Source organism: Pinus tabuliformis, chromosome 7 (assembly GCF_031772625.1).
Source record: "Pinus tabuliformis cultivar Carrire ecotype Pingquan chromosome 7, CPIR1, whole genome shotgun sequence".
Taxonomy (NCBI): Eukaryota; Viridiplantae; Streptophyta; class Pinopsida; order Pinales; family Pinaceae; genus Pinus; species Pinus tabuliformis.
The window spans coordinates 1,049,726,971-1,049,748,777 of NC_142293.1; the positions used below are offsets into that span (position 1 = coordinate 1,049,726,971).

Consider the following 21,807-nt stretch of genomic DNA (forward strand, 5'->3'; position numbering starts at 1 on the left):
ACTTTGTAAATAAATTGTTAAAGAAAAATAACAAGTAGGTAGGAATAAATCAGAAAAAGTGCATGAAGGGTTTCTAAACTAAGTAAATTTAGAAATTCAACATGGTATCAGAGGGTGATTGCAGATCATAGGAGGACTAAGAGAAATAAGTTGAGTGGAGCAATAGCAGCAGAACACAGTTGTCCCGAGGTGATAGAAGCTGTTCTTGGCAGCAGAGAGGCCAAGAAGTGTGACACAGAGCCAACCAAAGCCACGGAGAAGAAGCTGGGAACTGTGCAGAGCCTCAGAGAGGCCAGCGTTGTTGACTCAGAGGGCCAGAGGGCTGACGCAAGGCATCCCAAGGCTGACGCAGACCCATCTAGGGTGACGGAGAGCCAGCGTGGGGCAGAGAGGGGCTGACGCAGTTCACAGAGAGGCAACTGCTGGGGTCTAGAAGGCTGCAGGAATATTGCGGAGTGGAGCTAGTGAGGTATTGTAGTCAGAACAATACCTGACAAGCGACAGAAGGATTTCCAGGAGGGAAATCAGGACTCAGAGGGAGTCTAGAAGAGAACTTCCAGAAGAGAAGTAGAGACTCAGAGGAGTCGAACAGAGAACTTCTAGGAGGGAAGTAGAGGAGCGTCATGGCACTACACGGGGTAAGAGACCAACATAGACTGGATGTAGCATCGAACTTCGCAGTCTGGAAGGCCAGAATCTTATCAATGCTTGACAGGAATTGTGTCAAGAACTTCGCCTTGAAGACGATAGCTATCCCAGTCGACCCAAATGATAATGACAAGTACAAGGAGGCGATGGCGAGGGGCAAGTGCATTATCCTTGATGGGGTCAAGGATCATGTGGTACCACATATAGCCGAGAAGAAAATGGCAGTTGAGATGTGGGAGGCTCTCAAGAGCCTGTATCGGCATATTTTTATGCAGAGAAGAATGTTGTTCGAGATCCAGATGAGGTCGTATCAGATGAAGAAGGGTCAAATGATTGACTTCTTCATTGGAGGACTGAATGAAATCTGAGATTAGTTGACTGTTATAGGAGCAACACCAGATCAGGAGCTTATGGCGTGGACAACCCTGAATGTTGTCTCAGAAAAGTGGGAAGTGTTTGTCCAGAGCATCCCTGGGCAGAGGGACTCTCCTAGCTTGGGACGAGATGTGGGAGCTCTTTGCCTGGAAGAGATCAGACGACAGTCAAAGACAAGTAGTAGCAGCAAAGGGATCAAGGTCAAGCAGGAGGAGGAGGATGTGGCCCTAGCATCTGAGGGAAGGTAGGAGAGGCGGAAGAAGAAAGATCTTTCCAAGATCAAGTGCTTCGACTGTGGGGAGATGGGTCATTATGTGACCCAGTGCCCAACGAAGAAGAGTAAGGGAGAGTCTTCCATGGCTAAGGTAGTGCCATGAGTGCACACGCACCATTTGAGCAGAAGTGGGGAGACATTGAGTTGTAGTTAGAAAGACTACAGGCAATGAGGGGCAGGATCCTTGAGGTACCCAGCCTCTTGGATTAGACCTTGCTACGAGAGACTCGTTGAGGAGTAGCAGGACTGGTTGGGTGGGTAGAGACGGATGCGGATGGAGCGACAGAGAGAGTTACAGTGCAGGAGGCCCGAGACAGCACAGAGCTAGCACGCTGCACCAGTGCGAGATCACAGGAGTGTTGCACTAGTGCAGGAAGGCACAAAGAGGTGTGCAACAGTGCGAGATGCACGAAGTTGTTGCAGCAGTGTAGAGGTCAGAGATAGGGAGAACTTGGCAGCGGCAGTGGGAGCTTCAGCGTCAGTGGGTGTTTCTAGCCCAACAGGGAGGTCAATTGGGAGATCAGTTACTTACTTCTCAGTACTTGAGTTGTAGTGTAGCAGTGGGCAGCACGATGCAACATGATGAGAGGAGGTGCAGTGAAGATGCAGTGCTGGGAGAAAGGACCAACAACAACACAAGATGCAAAGGGAGCTGTTGTACAGATGCAGCAGTGGCAGTGGCAGAACCATGGGCATTAGTACAGGATGCAACAGTGCAGAGGATGTTGGGCAAGAAGGCCTAGCATCAGCACAGGTACCGATGCTGGATGATCAAAGTAATGCTCAATGAGGAGTATTGCTAGAGAACAGTCCTCGCTAAGAGGGAGTGTTGATTTGGGGTAGCATTGGATGTGCTCTAGCCACGAAATTTGGTGGAGAGGTTGGGGCACATGAGATCTCCAATACCAAGAAAGGGTTTGGGCAGATTCTAAACAGATCAGGAGATATTAAAATAATTAATATTTTTAATGGAGTCCCTAAGTCTAAACTTAGGGAAAATAAAATATTAATGTGTATTAATATGAATCTGTGTTAGAATGGTCCAAAAGACATGGATCAAGCCAGATCTAATCTTAGCTGTTGATTAGGGACTTAATCTCGGCCGTTGAGATGTCAACAGGAAAAGTATAAGAGGAGGCTTGAGGGTCACTTGGAGAATACACCAGATGATCAGTCATTCTATTCTCTAGAGCGGGGTTTGCTAAGAGAGATAGAATCAGTGATCAGGGGAGAAGATGAGGGGCATTGAGTACAAAGAAACAGAGAAGGCAGAGATTGTGCCGGGAGAGCAGTGCAGAAGTTAAGAAGGGTGACGCAGAGCCAGCAAGGGCTCACGCAGGGCCATGCAGAGGCAGCCAAGTGCTGCGCAGAGCACCAAAGGGGTCAATGCAGCTGACGCAGAGGCTCCAACAGCTGACACAGGGTCTCCTGGGGCTGGCGCAGGCTTAGAAAGGCTGACGCAGGACCAGTGTGAGACAGAGAGGGGCTGATGCAGTCGAGATTGGGCAGATGCTGGGGTTGCAGGAGCAATTTTGTGCTAAGGAGCTCCCGGAAGGATTTTCCGGGGTTTCAGCTAAGAGATTTCTCTCAAACTGTGAGGTATAGCGGCTAAAGAAATTCTTTGTTGTGTAGGCCAGTTTCAACACCTAGATTGTACTCTGATATCGCTTATTAAGAAAACCCTCAGATAGTTGCACTGGTTTTCCCGCATTGGGTTTTTCCGGGGACATTAGTCCAAAAATAATTGTTTCATGTGGTGTGTTTTCTTTTAGTTGCTGATTTGTAATATGTTGAGCATGCACTGGTGTTTATTTTCAGTATTTACTTTGTAAATAACTTGTTAAAGAAAAATAACAAGTAGGTAGGAATAAATCAGAAAAAGTGCATGAAGGGTTTCTAAGCTAAGTAAATTTAGAAACTTCAACAGTCTGGCATCACTGCCCACTAGCTACTTTGTAAACGCTGCATTTGTACTGTTGCTGACCTTGCCACTCCCAACACTGCATCTCTACTGCAACCTTCATATGTTCTGCATCTGTGCTACTGCTAGCACTGCCACTGCCAACACTGCATCTGCACTGCAACCTTCTCCAACTGTTACTGCTACTGCTACTGCTACTGCATCAACAATGGAAAAGCATCCAAAATTACTCAACAAGTGTTCAACATGATTTATCTGTTGCTGGAACTGCTGCTAGTCTCTGTGCTGACCCTCTGAAGCCTTTGCGTTGCTGCTGACTCTGCACTATGCCAACTGCACTGCTGTCAACTTTGCTTTGCGCCGCTCAGTCTCTGGCACTCCTAGCCACTGCAACTATCACTCTGGCACTCCTCTGCACCAACTGACACTGGTCCATCCTGCTACTTCTGATCTTGGGCTCCCGTAGCAAGGTATTGATCTGAGAGGTGGGCTCCTCAATGATCTTGCCCATTTGCAGTTCTTTCAAACTACAGTTCTAGATTCCGCAACCTCTCCCCTTGAGGTATCTAGGCAATCGTGATGAACTCCTCCTCCTCGATCTTTGCAAATGTAGCCTTCGGATCATGCTTCTCGTCCTTTTCCTTCTTCTTGAGAGTACACTATGTAGCGTAGTGACCAAGTTCACCACATCGAAAGCACTTGATCTTTGAAACATCTTTCTTCTTCTTCCGTTGCTCCTGCTGCCCCTTAGATGCAAGGGCTGCATTCTCTTCCTCCTCCTTTGGCTTCGTTCCACTGTTGCTGCTGCTATCAAGCTTGCATTTGACCAAGTCTCCCCTTATCGTTTTTTGTTGAAGATTGGCCCACATCCCTTCCCAATCTAGCAATCACCCTCTACCCAACATACTTTGGACAAACACTTGCCATTCTTCTGAAACAGAATTTAGGGCTAGCCTCACCATCTCGGTAGGTTGAGGTGGCGACCCCACAGCTGCCAACGAGTCTCGGATCTCTTGAAGTTTCGTAAGGAAAGGATCATTGCGTTCCCCCTTATGCATCTGCGTGGATCTCATCTTATGCTCCAAGTACATCTTTTGCTGCTCGAAAGAACCTTCATATAGCGTGGACAAAGCTTCCTGTTGGAATTTCTAAGTCTGACATGTAAGAAACCCTTCATTCACTTTACTGATTTATTCCTACCTACTTGTTCTGTTAATTAACAAGTTATTTACCATGTAAATATTGGAAATAAATACAAATGCATGCTCAACACATTACATATCATCAACTAAAGGAAATAGAAACAAGTACACAAGTGATACCGTTGTTTTTTCACTAATGTCCTCGGAAAAACCCAGTGCGGGAAAACCGGTGCAGCTATCTGAGGGTTTGATTTATTAAGCAGTTTCAAAATACAATCTGGGTGCCAAATCCGGCTCACCCAACGCCGAAAACTCTCGGTAGTAGTACCTCTCTACTTAGAAGCAGATATTCTGGCTGAAACCTTGGTAAACACTCCGGTAGCTCCACAACTCCAATCTGCCCCAAGAAACCCCAACATGAGCCTCTAGGGACTGCGTCAACCTCTCTCTGGCCCAGCATTAGCCCAACATCAGCTTCTGGAGGCACTGCGTCAGCCCTCTGGCCCTCTGAGTCACCCACACTAGCCCTCTGAGGTACTGCGCAGCTCCTGGCTGCCTCTGCGTGATCCTTGGTTGGGTCTGCGTGAACCCTTGGCTGCCTCTGCGCCCCTCTCTTCGGCTACTGCGCTGATCCTCCCGGTGCTTTCTCTGCCTCTCTTATTCTGTATTCACTGCCCCTTAGCTGCAACTTTGATCACTCTCTCAACTTTCTCAGCAAACCCAGCCCCAAAAAGTCGAAATTTTGATCTCTTGGAGTGTTCTCCAAGTGACCCTCAAGCCTCCTCTTATACTTTTCTTGTTGACAAATCAACGATCGAGATTAAGTCCCTAATCAACAGATAAGATTAGATCTAGCTTGATCCATGACTTTTGGACCATTCTAACACAGTTTTATAATAATTCACATTAATATTTTAATTTCCCTAAGTTTAGACTTAGGGACTCCATTAAAAATATTAATTATTTTAATATCTCACAAACTATTTAGAATCTGCCCAAACCCTTTTTTGGGTATTGGAGATCTCATGTGCCTTAGCCTCTCCACCAATTTTTGTGGCTAGAGCACATCCGATGCTAGCCCAAATTAACACTTGCCACATCTGCCGAGCAGTATCCTTGCCGGCAATGTGACACACTACATGATCCCTCACTCTGTCGAGGATCAACCTCTTGGCCTTCACCATCTCAGACTTGTACTTCTTGAGCGGATTTGGATCCGCTGGTACAACTACCACACTGTCGACATAGGTTTTTGAGATCGTGCTCATCTAGAAGGCATGAGATCCTTGCCTTCCAGATCACATAGTTGGATGCACCCTCCAACCGATCTTGATCTCGCAACCCATGAGTTGCCATCTCTTCCAGTGAAATGTCGAACTGCCTCCTCAAACCTTTGTGCAACACTAGGCTAGACTACTCACTTCCTGCTGGAGTTAGTAGATCTGCTCCTCTTCATTGCTGCTTAGCAATCGAGAAGTCGAATTCCCTGTCTAGGAATTCCTTGAGGAAGAGATTGCCTCAAGTGTGACTTCCTTGGCCCAAGAACTGTGTTTCCTCTGGGGTTTTGAATTGCTGCATCTGTAGTAATTTCGAACTCCTCTTCCTTTTTGCTTCAAGCTCTTTTGCTCACGATCTGTGCTCTGATACCATGTGAAAAATCGGTTACCCGATTCCTACTGTAGCGACTGATGTTAATTCGATTAAACAATTTACTTGCTGTGTGCTACGACAAATATCGAATTAAATACACTTCAACCTACACAAATAAAAATTGCGGAAACTAAATACAACACAGGAGAGAAATAATCATCACACACATCTACATAGTTATTTTTGGACAAATGTCCCTAGAAAAACCTAGTGTGGGAAAACCGGTGCAACATCTGAGTGTTTGTATTATTAAGCAGTAGTATTTTGAGTACAAATCTATGGATGCTTCAGAACTAGCAATCCATCTAGAGAAATAACTGACAAACGTCTAGTGAGAAAATTCTTACTTCCACTGGTGATCCGACACTGACCTTAGCTCGAGATGAGCTGCCCCTTGTTGCCTTTGCGCTGCCTCTGCGTCAGCCCATGCAGTTCTGTGTCGGCCTGTTTGGGACCAACGTCTCCCTCTCCTGTTGCTGATCAGCTGCTGCTCTGGAAAATCGATCTTTTGGCTCTCTGGGCTCCCACTTCGGCTCCTTCCTCTGAGGTTAATTTATTTTTTCCTTTTTGTTTTAAGGATAACTGTTTGTATGGCTAGAGCTTGACAAATACCCATTCTCCAACTTCAAATTCTCTCTCGGTTCTATTTCGGTCAGCTTGTTGCTTCATACGGTTTCTTGCATTATTTGTTTTTTTTAGAGTTTGAACGATCTTTTGGGTTTCTTCTAGTTGTTTTTTAACAACTGGTGGTTTTGTCTAGATGATAGCCAAGTCCTTCCATTTTGGAGGTTCGTACCCGTACAGAGCTTGAAATGGAGTCATTTTTGCTGACGTGTGGTAAGTAGAATTGTACCACCATTCAACAAGATGTAACCACTGAACCCACTTATTTTGTTTGTCTATAGCGTAACAACATAGGTAAGCTTCCAAACATTTATTGACAACCTTTGTTTGGCCATCTGTTTGAGGATGGTAAGCAGAACTCATGTTGAGGTAGGTTCCTATATGATTGAATAATTTTTTCCAAAAATTACCCTTAAATTTGGCATCTCTATCACTCACTATGACCTTTGGAAATCCGTGTAATTTGGTTCCTATATGATTGAATAATTTCTTCCAAAAATTACCCTTAAATTTGGCATCTCTATCACTCACTGTGACCTTTGGAAATCCGTGTAATTTGTAAATATTTTTGCAAAATATTTACCTAATGAAGCAAACAAGAACAGGGAACGAACGGTGACCAGGGTCGCAGATGATGAAACAGAGAAGGAAGATGGCAGCGAAGTGATGACGGTGAACAACCACTAGAAAAAAAACCGTGATCTTTCCAGCAATTAGGAGCGACCCCCTCTAATACCAAATGAAGTAGAAGAACTCAGCGATTCAGCAAAGACATATTTTATTATTAATAAATAGATAGATGATTGTACAATTTGTGGGAGGCCCCTGGCTTTATACTGCCTTGGGTGCTTTTTGGTGAATGGGCATGCATGATCTTTGATCATGCCCTTTGCCTAATAAACTATTGATTACAGATAACTAAATTTTTTATATAACACCTTTTTAGACAATTCTTTGAGGGTGAAAGGACACATCTATTGGGCTTCTTGACCCCACATTAAGCTGAGGTCAACCTTAACAATTTGTGCATGTGAGAATAAATTCAAAATCGCACTTCTGCTTGTCTGAATGAGATGATCTTTATATCAAACCTGGACTTCCTGAAAAGAGAAATCCAATGCAATAATCATCTCGATCATATGAGCTGTCCCAAGGTGGAATTTGGCCCTAGTTGCCAATTTTAACACATCACCATTTAAAAAAAGCTGTGAAAAGAAATATTGTGAGAAGGTTTTGATGATAACTGTATTTTAAATTGTATTATGGTGAAAATTTATTGTTTTTTATACTGGTATTTATATCAGGGTACTAAATATGTGTTTAGTTATTTTCTTAGCAAAATTCATTAATTATATTGCTTGTTAGAATATAGTGTAAATTGCCATGTATTTTATGGCTTGCTAGCAAAAGAACGTTTTTATTAAGTATGCTTTAAAGTTTATAGAAATACAGGGGCTTCTGTATCTTAGGTGTATACAATCAGAGAAAGTCGCTAAGCGGTGTTTTTGTTGTTGTTTATACACGAGTTTCTGTAGATTTGGTGTTCATCTGCAGGGATCTTTTTAGTTATGGAATGAGGATCTGTTTTACTAGTCTACCATTAAAAGAGTTTCTGCATTAATATGAAGATTTAAAGATGTTTGTCTGGGTGATATCACATGTGTCAGTATGTCATAAGAATATTAGTTAAATTGAAAACTTTGAAAGGTTATCTGAAAATAATATCAACCATCATACATGTTATTTGGTGACACTTGATAACATCATGGTTAATATTCTTCAATGCCTGTCATTTTGTGTTAGTGACATGTGACCCATGTAACATTAAATGCTAACACTAGTGGCACATGTCAAGCTCCAAGGTAAAGACATTCGATTAGCAAGGTTCCAAGGCATGAGTGCTCCACAAGATGTGTCGGCTGCTCCTCCTCCAAAGTGCTTCTAATGCTCCAATGCTCCTTCTAAGCCATGTGCTCACTGCTCGTCCTGGTATACCCTAGCTGCATGATCACTCTGTTAACCAATTTGTCCTCTAGTCATGTACAAGCCTCTATGCAGGCAACCAAGTGGTCACCATGCCATCTATGGCTCAATGCCCTTTTTCAAGATGGCCAATGCTACCCCTGCAAAACAAGTTGTCTTCTCAAGCAAGCACCCAAATTCAAATCTCTATGTAGCGATCATGAATAAGTCACCAAGCTCCCTATATCTCCAACACTCCAAGGAAGAATGCCACAGAAGCACCAAGACAAGGTCTAGCAATCAATGAGCAAGTTAACGCCAATTTGTCTGTCCAGCACAGAACTAAGGGTCATCGATACACCATGCAGCCCACATCACATAGAGCACCCTCAAGCATGGTGTAAACACTTCCAAAGTAGCATCATGGCATTGCTGCTTGATGGTTGCTCAAAATAATTTAAAAGGGAGGAGGATTAGCACTGTTTAGAATCAGGTGCAGTTGGTGGACCATAATCAGAGAAGTGTAGATGTCAATTGTCCACATCATCCATTGGTAGTACGAGCAAGCTTGCAATGGATGTATTGATTTTATGCCCCTTTATTTTATTCTGTTTGAAATTATCCTAGGCCAAACCTGGCTATAAATTTATAATATTTAATGGGTACTTGTTGATTTGTGGTTGTGATGATGCATGTTACATTCTGTTTGATGTCAGTCCTTTGTTAATGAGTTTAGAAGCTAGATTTATTTCCTATATAGCTGTAGTACTGCATCCTGTCACAGACCTAATATGATTTGTTTTAGGGCTTGGCATCATTTTGTTGAATTCAGTTGTGTCACGCACTAGCTATTGGTGACACTGCATATAGCACTATAAGCTAGTTAGATTAGTTGACAGTTGTAGTTCATTGCTATTCTAACATCACTTAGTATTACAGTTTACTGTATTATACAGTGACTGTTTGCAAGTTACTTTAATAATTCCAAAAAGGCGAACTAAACTCTTCATTGCCATGAAATGTATGTGTTTATAAGGTAATTTCCACACAATAATTATCATGCTGTACATAGTTCGTGCTATGCAAGAGTAAGAATTCTTTGCTTGGGTTCTTTGGTATATGCCGGCCAAACCCTTTTATGGTACATGTGTGATTCTTGCTTAACCATGTTGAAATATGGAGTAGAATGGAAGTTATCTTTTATTGCCTAAATGCTCAAATATTGCTTCATGATTTGTTGGGGCTGTTGGTGTTTCCTTTTTGGCTTTTCAAGGCATGCATACACTACAATGATGGGCTGTTGCTTATTGTTTGACAATTAGTCAATAAGTTCAGTTCATACAACTGCTGTGCCTCAATTTTTTTCTTCCTGACTTTGTAATTGTGAGAAGTATTAAATTTCTGCTGAATTGTTTGTTGCAATCATACTGCAGGTCTTTGAAGGTGGTGACTCTGATGTTGAGTATCCTGGAGATATGGAAAATTCGGCTAGTAAACTCAAAGTATCAAATGTTTCATTTTCTGAATCTGAACAGCATACAGCAGAAGAACAAGGGAACACTTATGTGGAAGCAGAAGATGATAATCGTAGAGACAGTGCACTTAGTGGAAGTCTATTACCCTGGGGAACATCTGCCTCCCCTCCAACAAGTCCCAAACTTGTTGTTTCTGGATCTGGCACTTCTCCTGGTATAGGCAGTGCCAAATCTGTAAATAAATCAAATGGTTCTGTATCGACTATCAAGCGCCCTTCACTTTGGAATCGGAACTCTGTAAGCTGGCTTTAGTTCTTACTTAGAGAGAGGTTTGTTTGATGAGAGTTTGGGTAATTAGTTACTAATTTGTTAATATGAAATGGTATGATGTTGGAAATGGGTTCAGCTATGAATCATGATATGTGATTTTGCGACTTTTTGCAGGTGAACAGAAAGAATCAATCTGCCGAGCCGACTGATTCTTCTGGAGAAGAAGAGTAAGTTGTATGTTGCTTCTTATAATCTGTTGTATCTATTTCTTAAAGACAGTTTATTGGCTGGAAACTGTGCCAACTGCCAAGAAATCAACTTACCCTACTTTAGGCTCAAGCTGGCCCTTGAACCAGAGGAGGCTCCCTCAAATGTTACGATGCTAATGACTGTTCATGGCAATGAACAGTGGCCTTTTTAGCACAGTGGCCAGATTTAGGGGTTTTGAGAGGTGGTTGCTTAGGGTTTCATATCTTTGCTAAAAACAAATAAAACTATTCCTTTCAGAGGTTTAACTAGCAGGCCTTGGATTCAACCTTGTCAGATACCATTGAATTGAAAGTAATGAAAATAAGTTTGCAGAAGTATAACCAACAGCCACACACCCATCTTGAGTGTATTAACTATCTGCCATAAAAGGGTAGCGCATAGAATATTATTCAATGGCTCAACAATAGTACAGTTCGGAATTGTGCAGAAGACAACAATCTTTAGATTCAGAGGAACTAATATAGACAAACTGTCTATTTAGTTTGCTCAGTTATGAATATAACAATGCCGGGGAATCTAAGGGAGGCTGATACTCAGCCTAACTTCTCCTTATGATCCACACAATTCAAAATGTACAAAGAAAAGATTATGGAAAATACAAGAAATTACATAAAGAGAGAAAACACACTGCCATAAGCTGAAAAAATGAATCTTCTTATTAAACTTGCAGAAAAGGAAAGTCTTCAAATGTGGATTACAATTTTTTTGGGCCCAAAAGCCAACCTTTCTTCATTACAAATGAAAGAATATATAGAAAATTCAATCCTCCAGCTATATTACCTAACATCTAGGAACCAAATCCTTGAAAATAAGCTAAAAACAAAACATTCTCTGACTAGTTGCAAGGGATCTGAGAAAATCCTCATTGATTGCTAAATGACTGCCTTCATACCTGGGACTGGTTGCTCAGATGTTGCCTCAAAATTTGCCTTTAAATCTGAAAGTAATCTTCAACCTGTTGATCTTTTGACATCAGTTCTAAAACAAAGAATATATATAGAAAATCATATTCCTCAAGTTGTTACAATCTTCTGGGAATAACAATCTAATTAAAAATAAATGAAATATCTAATCTGCTGCAAGTAATATGGAGTTATGCTGATTCTGGCTTTAAATCTGGATTTTGACTTATTAATATCAATCGTCCTCCTTTTAAAACCGAGACTGTTGAAGTCCTTCCTTGAAAATCTGTCTACTTCCCTTAAAAACAGGGTCAACTCTGTCAGATAGACTGGTCAGCTGTCCTTTTCAATTTTTCCTTTTATTTCCTTGATGTTGCATTCTTAAGACTTATATGCATCAAATAAGAGTCGATGATATTTTTCCACCCATTTTGTAGCGTACCCTGTTTATTTAAAAAGAATTACCGATGTCAAAACAAACCCAGTAATTACTTTGCATCATATGTCTTGTAGTCAAGAAATCTATCTAAGTTTACTTGGCATTAGACTGTTGGTGTACTGTGAACTGGCATTCTATGTCTCTTTTTTAAAATCCTCTAGGACCTGTGACTGCGGAATAGTTTCATGCTCTTTGACAATCAAATCAACCTTATTGAGAACAACAACATCCTTTTTATTTTCATAATTCAAACTTGTAGCAGCATTTGAAATACCACCCATTGCCTGAATGCTAGAAAGATAACTATTTCCAAGTTCTCATCCTTTACTTCTGATCGTTCTCTCCCTTAATCTGCCCTGCATATTTCATGCACTGTGCTACAGGGTTAGCATTTGTTCTATAGGTATAACACCATATATGTAGGCATCTCAATTTAAATGAATCTGAATTGAGCACTAGAGAATTTGAATCGACGCTACATGTCCAAACAATCTGTGGCATGTTATGTGATGATAAACTGTTCTAGGATTGATTCTGTATTCAACATGTTAGAAATTAATGAAAGAGCAACATCATCTCTTAACAAAGACAATACCCACTGTACCATTGTCTATCTAAGATTGACATCTCATGGCAATTTTGCATAACTAAATATTCAATAGCTCATTTTGTTGGCATCATCTATTATTGTTTGCTTGCTACTGTTTATGGTGGGTAAATTGCTGCTGTTGCTTGCTGCATTCACAAATTTGTTGGGTGCATGAATAATCTGTTCCAAAATCATCAAATTAATTCCTAAGTGACAAAGTAGCCTATCAATCCCCGTAGGGTATAGTCATTGATAAAGGGGAAAAAACCCCAAAATACCCAATGTCTGGGAAAGTTTGGGACAGCTGGGCGAAAAAATCCAGAATTATGGTTGAGTGAGACTTACTCAATCATCCAAGAAGATGAAATCCCTCAAGAAAATCTATAAATAGAGGAGGATTGAATTCATTGAGCAGGATTGGATTGATCATTTTACTTCTGCTTTTTTAGCCTGAGGCTCTGAGGGTTTTAAGACCCCTTTTCCCTATCAATTTCGGTGGTGAATGATTCCACCCTAGTTGATAGAAATTATTTCTCTTCTATTTGGGATAGGGTATTCTCTTGTAGCAGTTCGTATCTGTCCTGGAATACAGGGTAGAAGGAATTGAAGCAGCTGTTGTCTATTTCCTTGTGGCTACCGAAGTCTCTATTCTACAGGCAACGAGAGTTACTTCTGTGGGATTTAGGAATTGGATGATCGTGTGAATAAACCAAGGCACTCCATCCATCTATCCGAGGCAAATCAGGAAGTAAGTATTATGGAATTTTTCAAATTAGCCCGCGACATATTAACACAGGAAGAGCGAATAAAGAGTGGGTTATTCTGAGCTGTGATAGCGATTCATAGTGCAAAGGTTTGAAGAACGAAGCATCCACAGTGACATTTTCCTTGCGAGTGGATCAGTGGAGGAAAGTGTGACGGTATATCTTATGGAACAGTGGAGGTGATTGTGACTGTTACATTGCAAGCAAATTAGTGAAATGATCGTGGTAATAACAGTTCAGCAGTGACGTGACTTTTGCGGGGGTAACAAGCGTAGTTTTATTTACAGTTGCTCTCTCTCACAGTACATACACCATAACACATGATCCGCCGCGATTGAGGGAAGGAAATATCCCAAAATGTCACTGAATTTTCTGAGTCGAGTATTTTTTTTGTGTGTTATTTCGTCAAACACTTCAATGACATGCCGCTCTAGGTGTAAATTTTTGCTTGTTCAATTTATACATCAGCATATTGGGATAAGAAGGTATAATCAGATTGTAACCAGCAACTAGAATGACACCTTAAATTTCTGAATTTTTGTAGTTTACTTCAGCGTATACTTTCGTCAAACAGTTGGTCTACTAACTTCTGTAGATGCCTTCCTAGGTTCTTATTACATAAAGCCACAGGAAAATGAAATAGATGCTAATGAAATTGCTTCAGAATATCAGATTTACATTTATATTGAACTCAACCAGTATCAATGACACTAATGTTCACACTGGCACTCTCTCATTGAAATATAACTTCAGGAATTACACAGAAATCTTTATACACCCATATTCATTTCAGGTACTTAGTAATTTGTGCAAAATAAAACACAGTGGAGAGGGGAACCTAGCATATACACCCTCAAATAAATCTGCAATATCATGTCTGCTCCAGCATTAATTTATAGTGGCTGAACAAGCTACAGCAATTGGCAGCGGTCATTATTTCAACAGCATCCCACATAAAGATTGACCCTGAGATAGCACACAGTCCCACAGTGAAGCTACAGCAACAATAAAGATGGAAAATGACCTTCGATCTCTTCAATACAGCTTCCAGAACTCGCGGTCATACACAGCAGCAGAGTACAGCCTTTTAAGAATTCGTTTCATGACCAAATTATGAAGTACGACCTCCTTGTACAGCGCTTCATCCCCTACAACCCGTACGCTCAAGACATTGAGTAACACATAGTCCTGGAGGAAGGGAAACTCGACCACATTGAAAGATACTCCTAACCGTGATTAAATAGTACAGCTGCCTCTTAAAAGGATAGCTCGAACCACGAGCATCTTCAGATATTCTCCACGCAGTGATCAGCACCTTAAAAAAACAAACTCGACCTCTGCCTGGCTAAGGGATTCGACTTTCCAAAGGCTCAGATTTGAGCTTGTGTGCTCAGACTTTCATGAAGTTCTTCTTCACGCCAAAACGATATAGAAATACCAACTAAGCTCCTAAAATTAACTGATAGAACTTGGATACCTCAGTTTTTCTTGCAAATCTCGTTCTACATTGAAGCTCTACGGTGAAATCTGAGTGACTTCACTCTTAGACTAGGGGGTATCGTTGCAACACCGAAGTCTGCTATGGAAGCTAGGGCTGCAAAGTCCTCAGCCTCCTCTTCCAACTCTCTCTTCAAAGTCACACAATGCACGAATGAATTAGAGTCTCCTCAATTCCATTCTTTAATCAGTTTAGGATTGTCTTTTCATCTTTGCCTTCCCTTTTGTCTTTTCATTTTCACCTTCCCTTTTCTCTCTTTATTATTTTTCTTTTTTCTTTTTATTAAATTCACTTTTATAAAGTCACTTTATGATACTCCACTTTATAAAGTTAAAGTGACATCCAACTTGCCTAGTAAATATCCTCCCTTTCTCCTTCTTTAATAAAGTTTCCTTAGGTGAATATTAGTCCCCTTGTTAATTATTTCCAAAACTGCGAAACTCCTTAGTGATTTTGCATGCACAAAATTTGGGAACATTACAGTCCTCAAGCAATTGGAACTCTATTACCGGATCCGACACATATGTGGGAAACTCTAGTTGTAAATGATCCAGATTCTGCATATCTATGCCAGGATCACAAATCCACCTGTTGAATGCCCTCGTACAACTGAACCCCATCTCCTCAGTAATTTCTTGTATTGATGAATCCACTCTGCTGGCTGGAGTAGTTGTGCTATCGACCTTCATGGAAGTATCTGCAAACAGAAGGCTGGCCAGTTTCAAATGGCCCTTCTGTTCAACCATCAGCATGTTAGGCGAAACACCCCTGTTACCTTCTGCATCTCTCTGGTCTTTTATGACGCTATGCTCAATGGTGTCTTTGCGCTTTGAGTGATGTAACCAATATTTCCATGGTTTCCGTGTTCAAATTCCTGTTTTCATCTGTCAGATTTTCCCAGTCTGTTAAAACATTTAAAGACTTTCTTTGGAAGGCCATGTGAAAACCCCAGTGAATATACTTATGGTGTTTTTCTTCAGACAGATTTTTGAATTGTATTTCATTGGGAAACTCATCACCTAAGTTTGATTCGTAAAACTCCTGTACCATGCCAACCTCCTTTTTCTTGCCTCGATCAAACACAGTGGCTGTCCAAAGTCCTTTCTGCTTCTCTTCTGCTGCATATGATAGAAGTGGTTCATTTTTAAATAAAAGAATATGATCCATGAGGCTTCCATGATAGGTAGAGGCCCAATATTATAGACATCAGTAGACAGTAATTTATGTACTGCTAGGTCAATTCTGCCACTGTCTATCTGTCCAGTTCTGCTCATGTCACCATCAACATTACAAGAATAAAAAAAGGCCTCTTTCGTAGTTTGTCCTTCTTTAATCTTTGGGAAAGTGTCCTGTCATTCTGCAGTGGAATAGCAATAATGTCTTCGACAATGATGGAGCAATCTTCAGTATTAGTGCCATCCACATTGCATACATGAACAAATGGTTGACAAACTAAGTCAACATTTTCCCGACGAAATTTGATCTTTTCTGTTTCTTTGTTATTTGTCAAAGAATAATCTATGGGCTTGCATAGTGCTTCATCGCCATCTTGAGGATGATCTGGGGAGGCCAACTTCATATCCTTCTCCACATTCTTCTGGGTTTGTGGCCACTGATTTGTCTTCGAGTCTGCAACCTTCCTTTTCCTTTTTTGCTTTCTTTGACCAGACCTAAGCCTCTATAAGTTCTGTCTCTTTTGTGAGAGCTTGACTGTAATTTTCGAATTTTTGAGTGGGAAGCATTTCTCTTAGTTACCTTTAGCCTTTAATTCTGGTCCTGAAATTTTTCTCCTTGATATCGCCCACAGCTGGCCAGAGTCATGCTATGGTGTCATAAAATTGAGGGTTTCCCACAGGCTGAGCCAAGTTTAGGGCTCTGATACCACTGTAAAATTCCCAACTAGGAAATATCCCAAAATGTCACCGAATTTTCTGGGTTTAGTATGTTTTTTGTGTGTTATTTCGTCAAACACTTCAATGGCATGCCACTGCAGGTGTAATATTTTTCTTGTTCAATTTATACATCAGTATATTGGGATAAGAAGGTATAATCAGATTGTAACCAGCAACTAGAATGACACCTTATGCTCAGGAATAACACAGATTGCTCATATAAACCCCCTCTTTGGAAACCTCCCAGATATACCCTGTAAATTTCTGAATATTTGTAGTTTACTTCAGTGAATACATTCGTCAAACAGTTGGTCTACTAATAGCTGTAGATGCCTTCCTAGGTTCTTATTACATAAACCCACAGGAAACTGAAATAGATGCTAATGAAATTGCTTCAGAATATCAGATTTACATTTATATTGAACTCAACCAGTATCAATGACACTAATGTTCACACTGGCAGTCAGTAACTACTCTCTCATTGAAATATAACTTCAGGAATTACACAGAAATCTTTATACACCCATATTCATTTCAGGTACTTAGTAATTTGTGCAAAATAAAACACAGTGGAGAGGGGAACCTGGCATATACACCCTCAAATTAATCTGCAATATCATGTCTACTCCAGCATTAATTTATAGTGGCCGAACAAGATACATCAATTGGCAGCGGTCATTATTTCAACAGCATCCCACATAAAGATTGACCCTGAGATAGCACACAGTCCCACAATGAAGGTACAGCAACAATAAAGATGGAAAATACCTTCGACCTCCTCAATACAGCTTCCAGAACTCATGGTCATACACAGCAGCAGAGTACAGCCTTTTAAGAATTCGTTTCATGACCAGATTATGAAGTACGACCTCCTTGTACAGTGCTTCATCCCTTACAGCCCATACGCTCAAGACATTGAGTAACACGTAGCCCAGGAGGAAGGGAAACTCGACCACAGTGAAAGATACTCCTAACTGTGTCTAAATATTAGAGCTGCCTCTCAAAAGGATAGCTCGAACCACCGACATCTTCAGATATTCTCCACGTAGTTAGCAGCACCTTAAAAAAACAAACTCGACCTCTGCTTGGCTAAGGGACTCGATTTTCCAAAGGCTCAGATTTGAACTTGTGTGCTGAGACTTTCATGAAGTCCTTCTACCTGCCAAAATGATATAGAAATACCAACTAAGCTCCTAAAATTAACTGATAGAACTTGGATACCTCAATTTTTCTTTCAAATATCGTTCTCCATTGAAGCTCCATGGCGAAATCTAAGTGACTTCACTCTTAGACTAGGGGGTATCGTCGCAACACCGAAGTCTGCTATGGCAGCTAGGGCTCCAAAGCCCTCAGCTTCCTCTTCCAACTCTCTCCAAGAGCTCTCTTTTCAAACTCACACAATGCACGAATGAATTAGAGTCTCCTCAATTCCCTTCTTTAATGAGTTTAGGATTGTCTTTTCACCTTCCCGTTCCCTTTTGTCTTTTCATTTTCACCTTCCCTTTTCTCTCTTTATTTTTTTATTTTTATTAAATTCACTTTTATAGTCACTTTATGATACTCCACTTTATAAAGTTAAAGTGACATCCCAACTTGCCTAGGAAATATCATCCCTTTCTCCTTCTTTAATAAAGACTCGGACAAATTTAAGTCCCCTTGTTAATTATTTCCAAAATTGCGAAACTCCTAAGTGATTTTGCAAGCACAAAATTTGGGAACATTACAGAAGGCTCAAGTGGGTAACGACACACCCAATGGAGGTTAACCGTGTGTAGATCAGATGCCTTTGAAAATGAATGACTCTATTTGGACTTTTTAGTGACAGAATGAATGCGTTCGGGATCATTTCTATAGATCCGGAAGCCTGACAGAATTTGTCCCTGTACAAAACTAAAGGAAATTACGTAGAGTATACACTGCCTGTAGGTAGCCACAGTTCCGGAAATCAATTTTTAGAAAGAATCGGTGCCAACCTCGAGTCACCTGAGGTCAGCAAATAAAGCATCGAGATCGCTTGGATAAAAGAAATTCTTGACACTTTGTGCGAGGATTTCTTGAGAAAGATCGGGCCACTCCTGAGATATCGAAGTAAGCAGACCGTGTGTGAGAGTCTACCTGAGGAGATCAATTTCTCAGTGTGAAGCAACCCATCAAACTTCTCTTTGGTAATTTCACCCTTTGAGCGGACTTGGGACCTGCAATACATACAGGTCCCGCAGTAGGCAAGACAGACTTCTGCGGTGGCAAATTTTGGATTAGTGTATTTGGTTGATGTATGCAGGAAATTTTGAACCATATTTGTACTATTGGAGTATTCAAAATCAGTTGGTTTAGTTTTGTTGATTGATTGATCTATGTTTCACAACTGTCTTGGACTGCATTAATACATTGGGTTGATGATTGGTTTTTTTCTTTGATTAGAGGATCATATTGCTGGAATAGTTCTATGTCTTTTCAAAATAGAAGAAAATTCTAGCTATTGCTTAAGAAACACTAGCAAGCCATCAAAGCCTAGGCAAAAGAATTGCCTTAGCACTTTACAGTGGTATCAGAGCTTGCTCGCTTGCCAAGCTGGAGGGTGATTAAAGATGGAACCTTGGGAAACAATACTCCGTGAGGAATATGGAGAACCTTGGCGGCAATTGGAAAGGCAGCATGCAGAAACCATGAAAGAATTGCAATATTGAAATGGAAGGACTTTTGAAGAATTGAAGAAGTTGGAGGCAAAGAATAAAAGAGATAAATCTTTTGAATGTAATGACGGGAGCTCGCCCCTTAGAAGTACTCAGCCATTTGGAATGGTTCAATCTTCAACACCAAATTTTGGCCAAAGCATTCCTGCTTCTGACAACAACTTGTTCCCGAGCAAGCCAACAAACCTCATACAATCAACTTCTGCCCCGCTCAACCAGCTTCAATTAGTAAACCAAGCTCAGACATAGGGTGCATTTTCTTTTGGTAATTTTGATGAGGCATAACCAACTGTCTTTGGTGGTTTTGTTAGCACAGCAACTCCAGCTTTTGGCAAGGGCACGTTTAGGCAACCCGCTTGGCGGAATATAATAGCTGCCGCACCAGTGACCTTCGAGTCTGATCAAACACTAGCATTGAAGAATGTGTTGAGAAATCTAGGGCAAACAGTTAGGGTTATTATTTAACTCGATTTCTCTTTTATTTTTTGACATTTTCCTTCTATTTATATTAGGATGTTATCATCATTATTTAGTTCTGTTCATCATCAAGACAAATGCCAATAAGAAGATCACAATGTAAACACAAGACCACGAGATGTAGGCTGCTAGCCAGGGTCAAAACCTCTCCTAGAGAGGAAAACCGACAAAGTCTCTTCTTATAGAATATGTTCAATGAAGAGTTCCAAAACCATGACCTTGACCCAAGACGAAAACTTCCAAGTGATGAGCCAGCCAGAACCCCAAACCAATTCTCTGCAAAATTATGACTGAGGAAACCGTAGTTCCTCCAACAGATTCACACATGTGAGCTGCCCAAACACAAATTCTTTTGTTTCGCTGGCCTCTACAGAATTCGCTCTTCTTTCCACAAACTTCGTGGATCAGATCTCCTTTCTTCTTTGTATGGATTAGATTGATATTACTTGATGATGTGTCTATCAAATGAGGACAGCGAGTTCCTTTTATAGGCTTTCCTAGGAGGTGAATTTGGCCTCTCTAGGCCAACATGAAGAGGGCTTGCGGACCCATCACTTGGAGGCTTCTAGACATGATGTTTTACATCAAATAATTTTTTTCTTGTTACATGGGCCCTCCAAGGGCTAGTACATCATGACTTTGACCCTTTGACTTAATAACAAGACCCCTAGAGCACTCAATGGGTGCTTTGACCTAGGACCACAACATGATGGGCAAGAAACCCTTTTCAATAAAAGAAATTTTCTTTTTACAAATATTTTTGTTTTTGTTTTTGACCAATGTTACTTGGGAGTGGGAGCGGGAGCGGGGAGCGGGAGCGGAAGCGGGAGCGGGAGCGACCATTTTCAGAAGCTCCCGGTTTGGGAGCGAATCCGGAAGCGATTTTTTAAAAATATATATAATTTTTTATATTTTTTAATTTTTGATACATATATGTCAACAAAAACATGTAGAATGATGAAATAGACATAAAAAACATAAAAAAACATAAATTGATCATTGAACCATATCACATCAATCATCTAGAAATTATAATCGTCATCAACCATGTCCACAAGTTAGTAAAATACATATTACAACTGCAACATATTGAGTCTTATAAATCATGATTCATCAAATTCAATATTAAAGTTTCAACTTCAAGCTTTCAGAATTGAAAATTCAATAACATTTATCATCATTGATCACCAAAGTTGTACTTGTAAGCCAAGTTTAACCATTACAAGAAGTAATATCGAAGATATTTCTAAGTCCTAACTTCTAACTGTTAACATGATATGAAATGTTAAAAATTTATAAAATGAAACATGAATAATGAGATGAAATGAAACAACTTTAGTCTTTCACAAAGCATCATATTCATAATTCACAATCATTACCAATGAGTTATAATTGCCAAGGCCCAACTTCAAACTTCAAATTTTCATTGTCACAGTGATATAATGTTTACAAAAAATATCATAATGTCATAATGATATGAAAGAGTCAAGAGTCAAGAGTCAAGGACTCAAAACTCAACAGTTATGAAAACTAAAGTCTAATAGAAACTAAAAAAGACAAGTAAACTGTAAATCTACAAGTGGCCCTTGCCACGAGAGTCTCCAGGAGTATAAGTAGGTCGTGGTGGTCTTCTAGGAGTCTCCCGCACAGACCGACGACCAGAACTAGAGCCTCCACGCGAGGGTGTCGATGGAGGTGGCGACAGCAATGGAACAAGACTCGGGCCCCGAGCACTGCTACTGGATGGTGGAGGTGGAGGTGGCATGGCTGCTGCAGCTGCTTCATTTTCATCCCTTACAAGCTCCTCTTCTAGTTCTTCAATATGTACAATGCCATCCTCCAAATTGTCGTCCTCAGGGTGATTGTCCCAAATTTTATATGTGGGATCTTCATTAGCCCGATCACAGTAATGGCTCAACAACCTCAAGTTGTAGTGCACATA

At 40.7% G+C, this 21,807-nt stretch overlaps 1 protein-coding gene across 2 annotated transcripts in view; it reads left to right on the plus strand.

The window, feature by feature from the left end:
• The window catches only part of LOC149251271 (rho GTPase-activating protein 7-like), a 351,010-nt gene that overhangs the window by 216,924 nt on the left and 112,279 nt on the right, over positions 1-21,807 (plus strand). For both annotated transcript variants that reach the window (XM_089459324.1, XM_089459325.1), the window contains exons 14-15: positions 10,030-10,368; positions 10,516-10,568. In XM_089459324.1, coding sequence (XP_089315450.1) covers positions 10,030-10,368; positions 10,516-10,568 — 392 coding nt within the window. The remainder of the gene's footprint in view (positions 1-10,029; positions 10,369-10,515; positions 10,569-21,807) is intronic.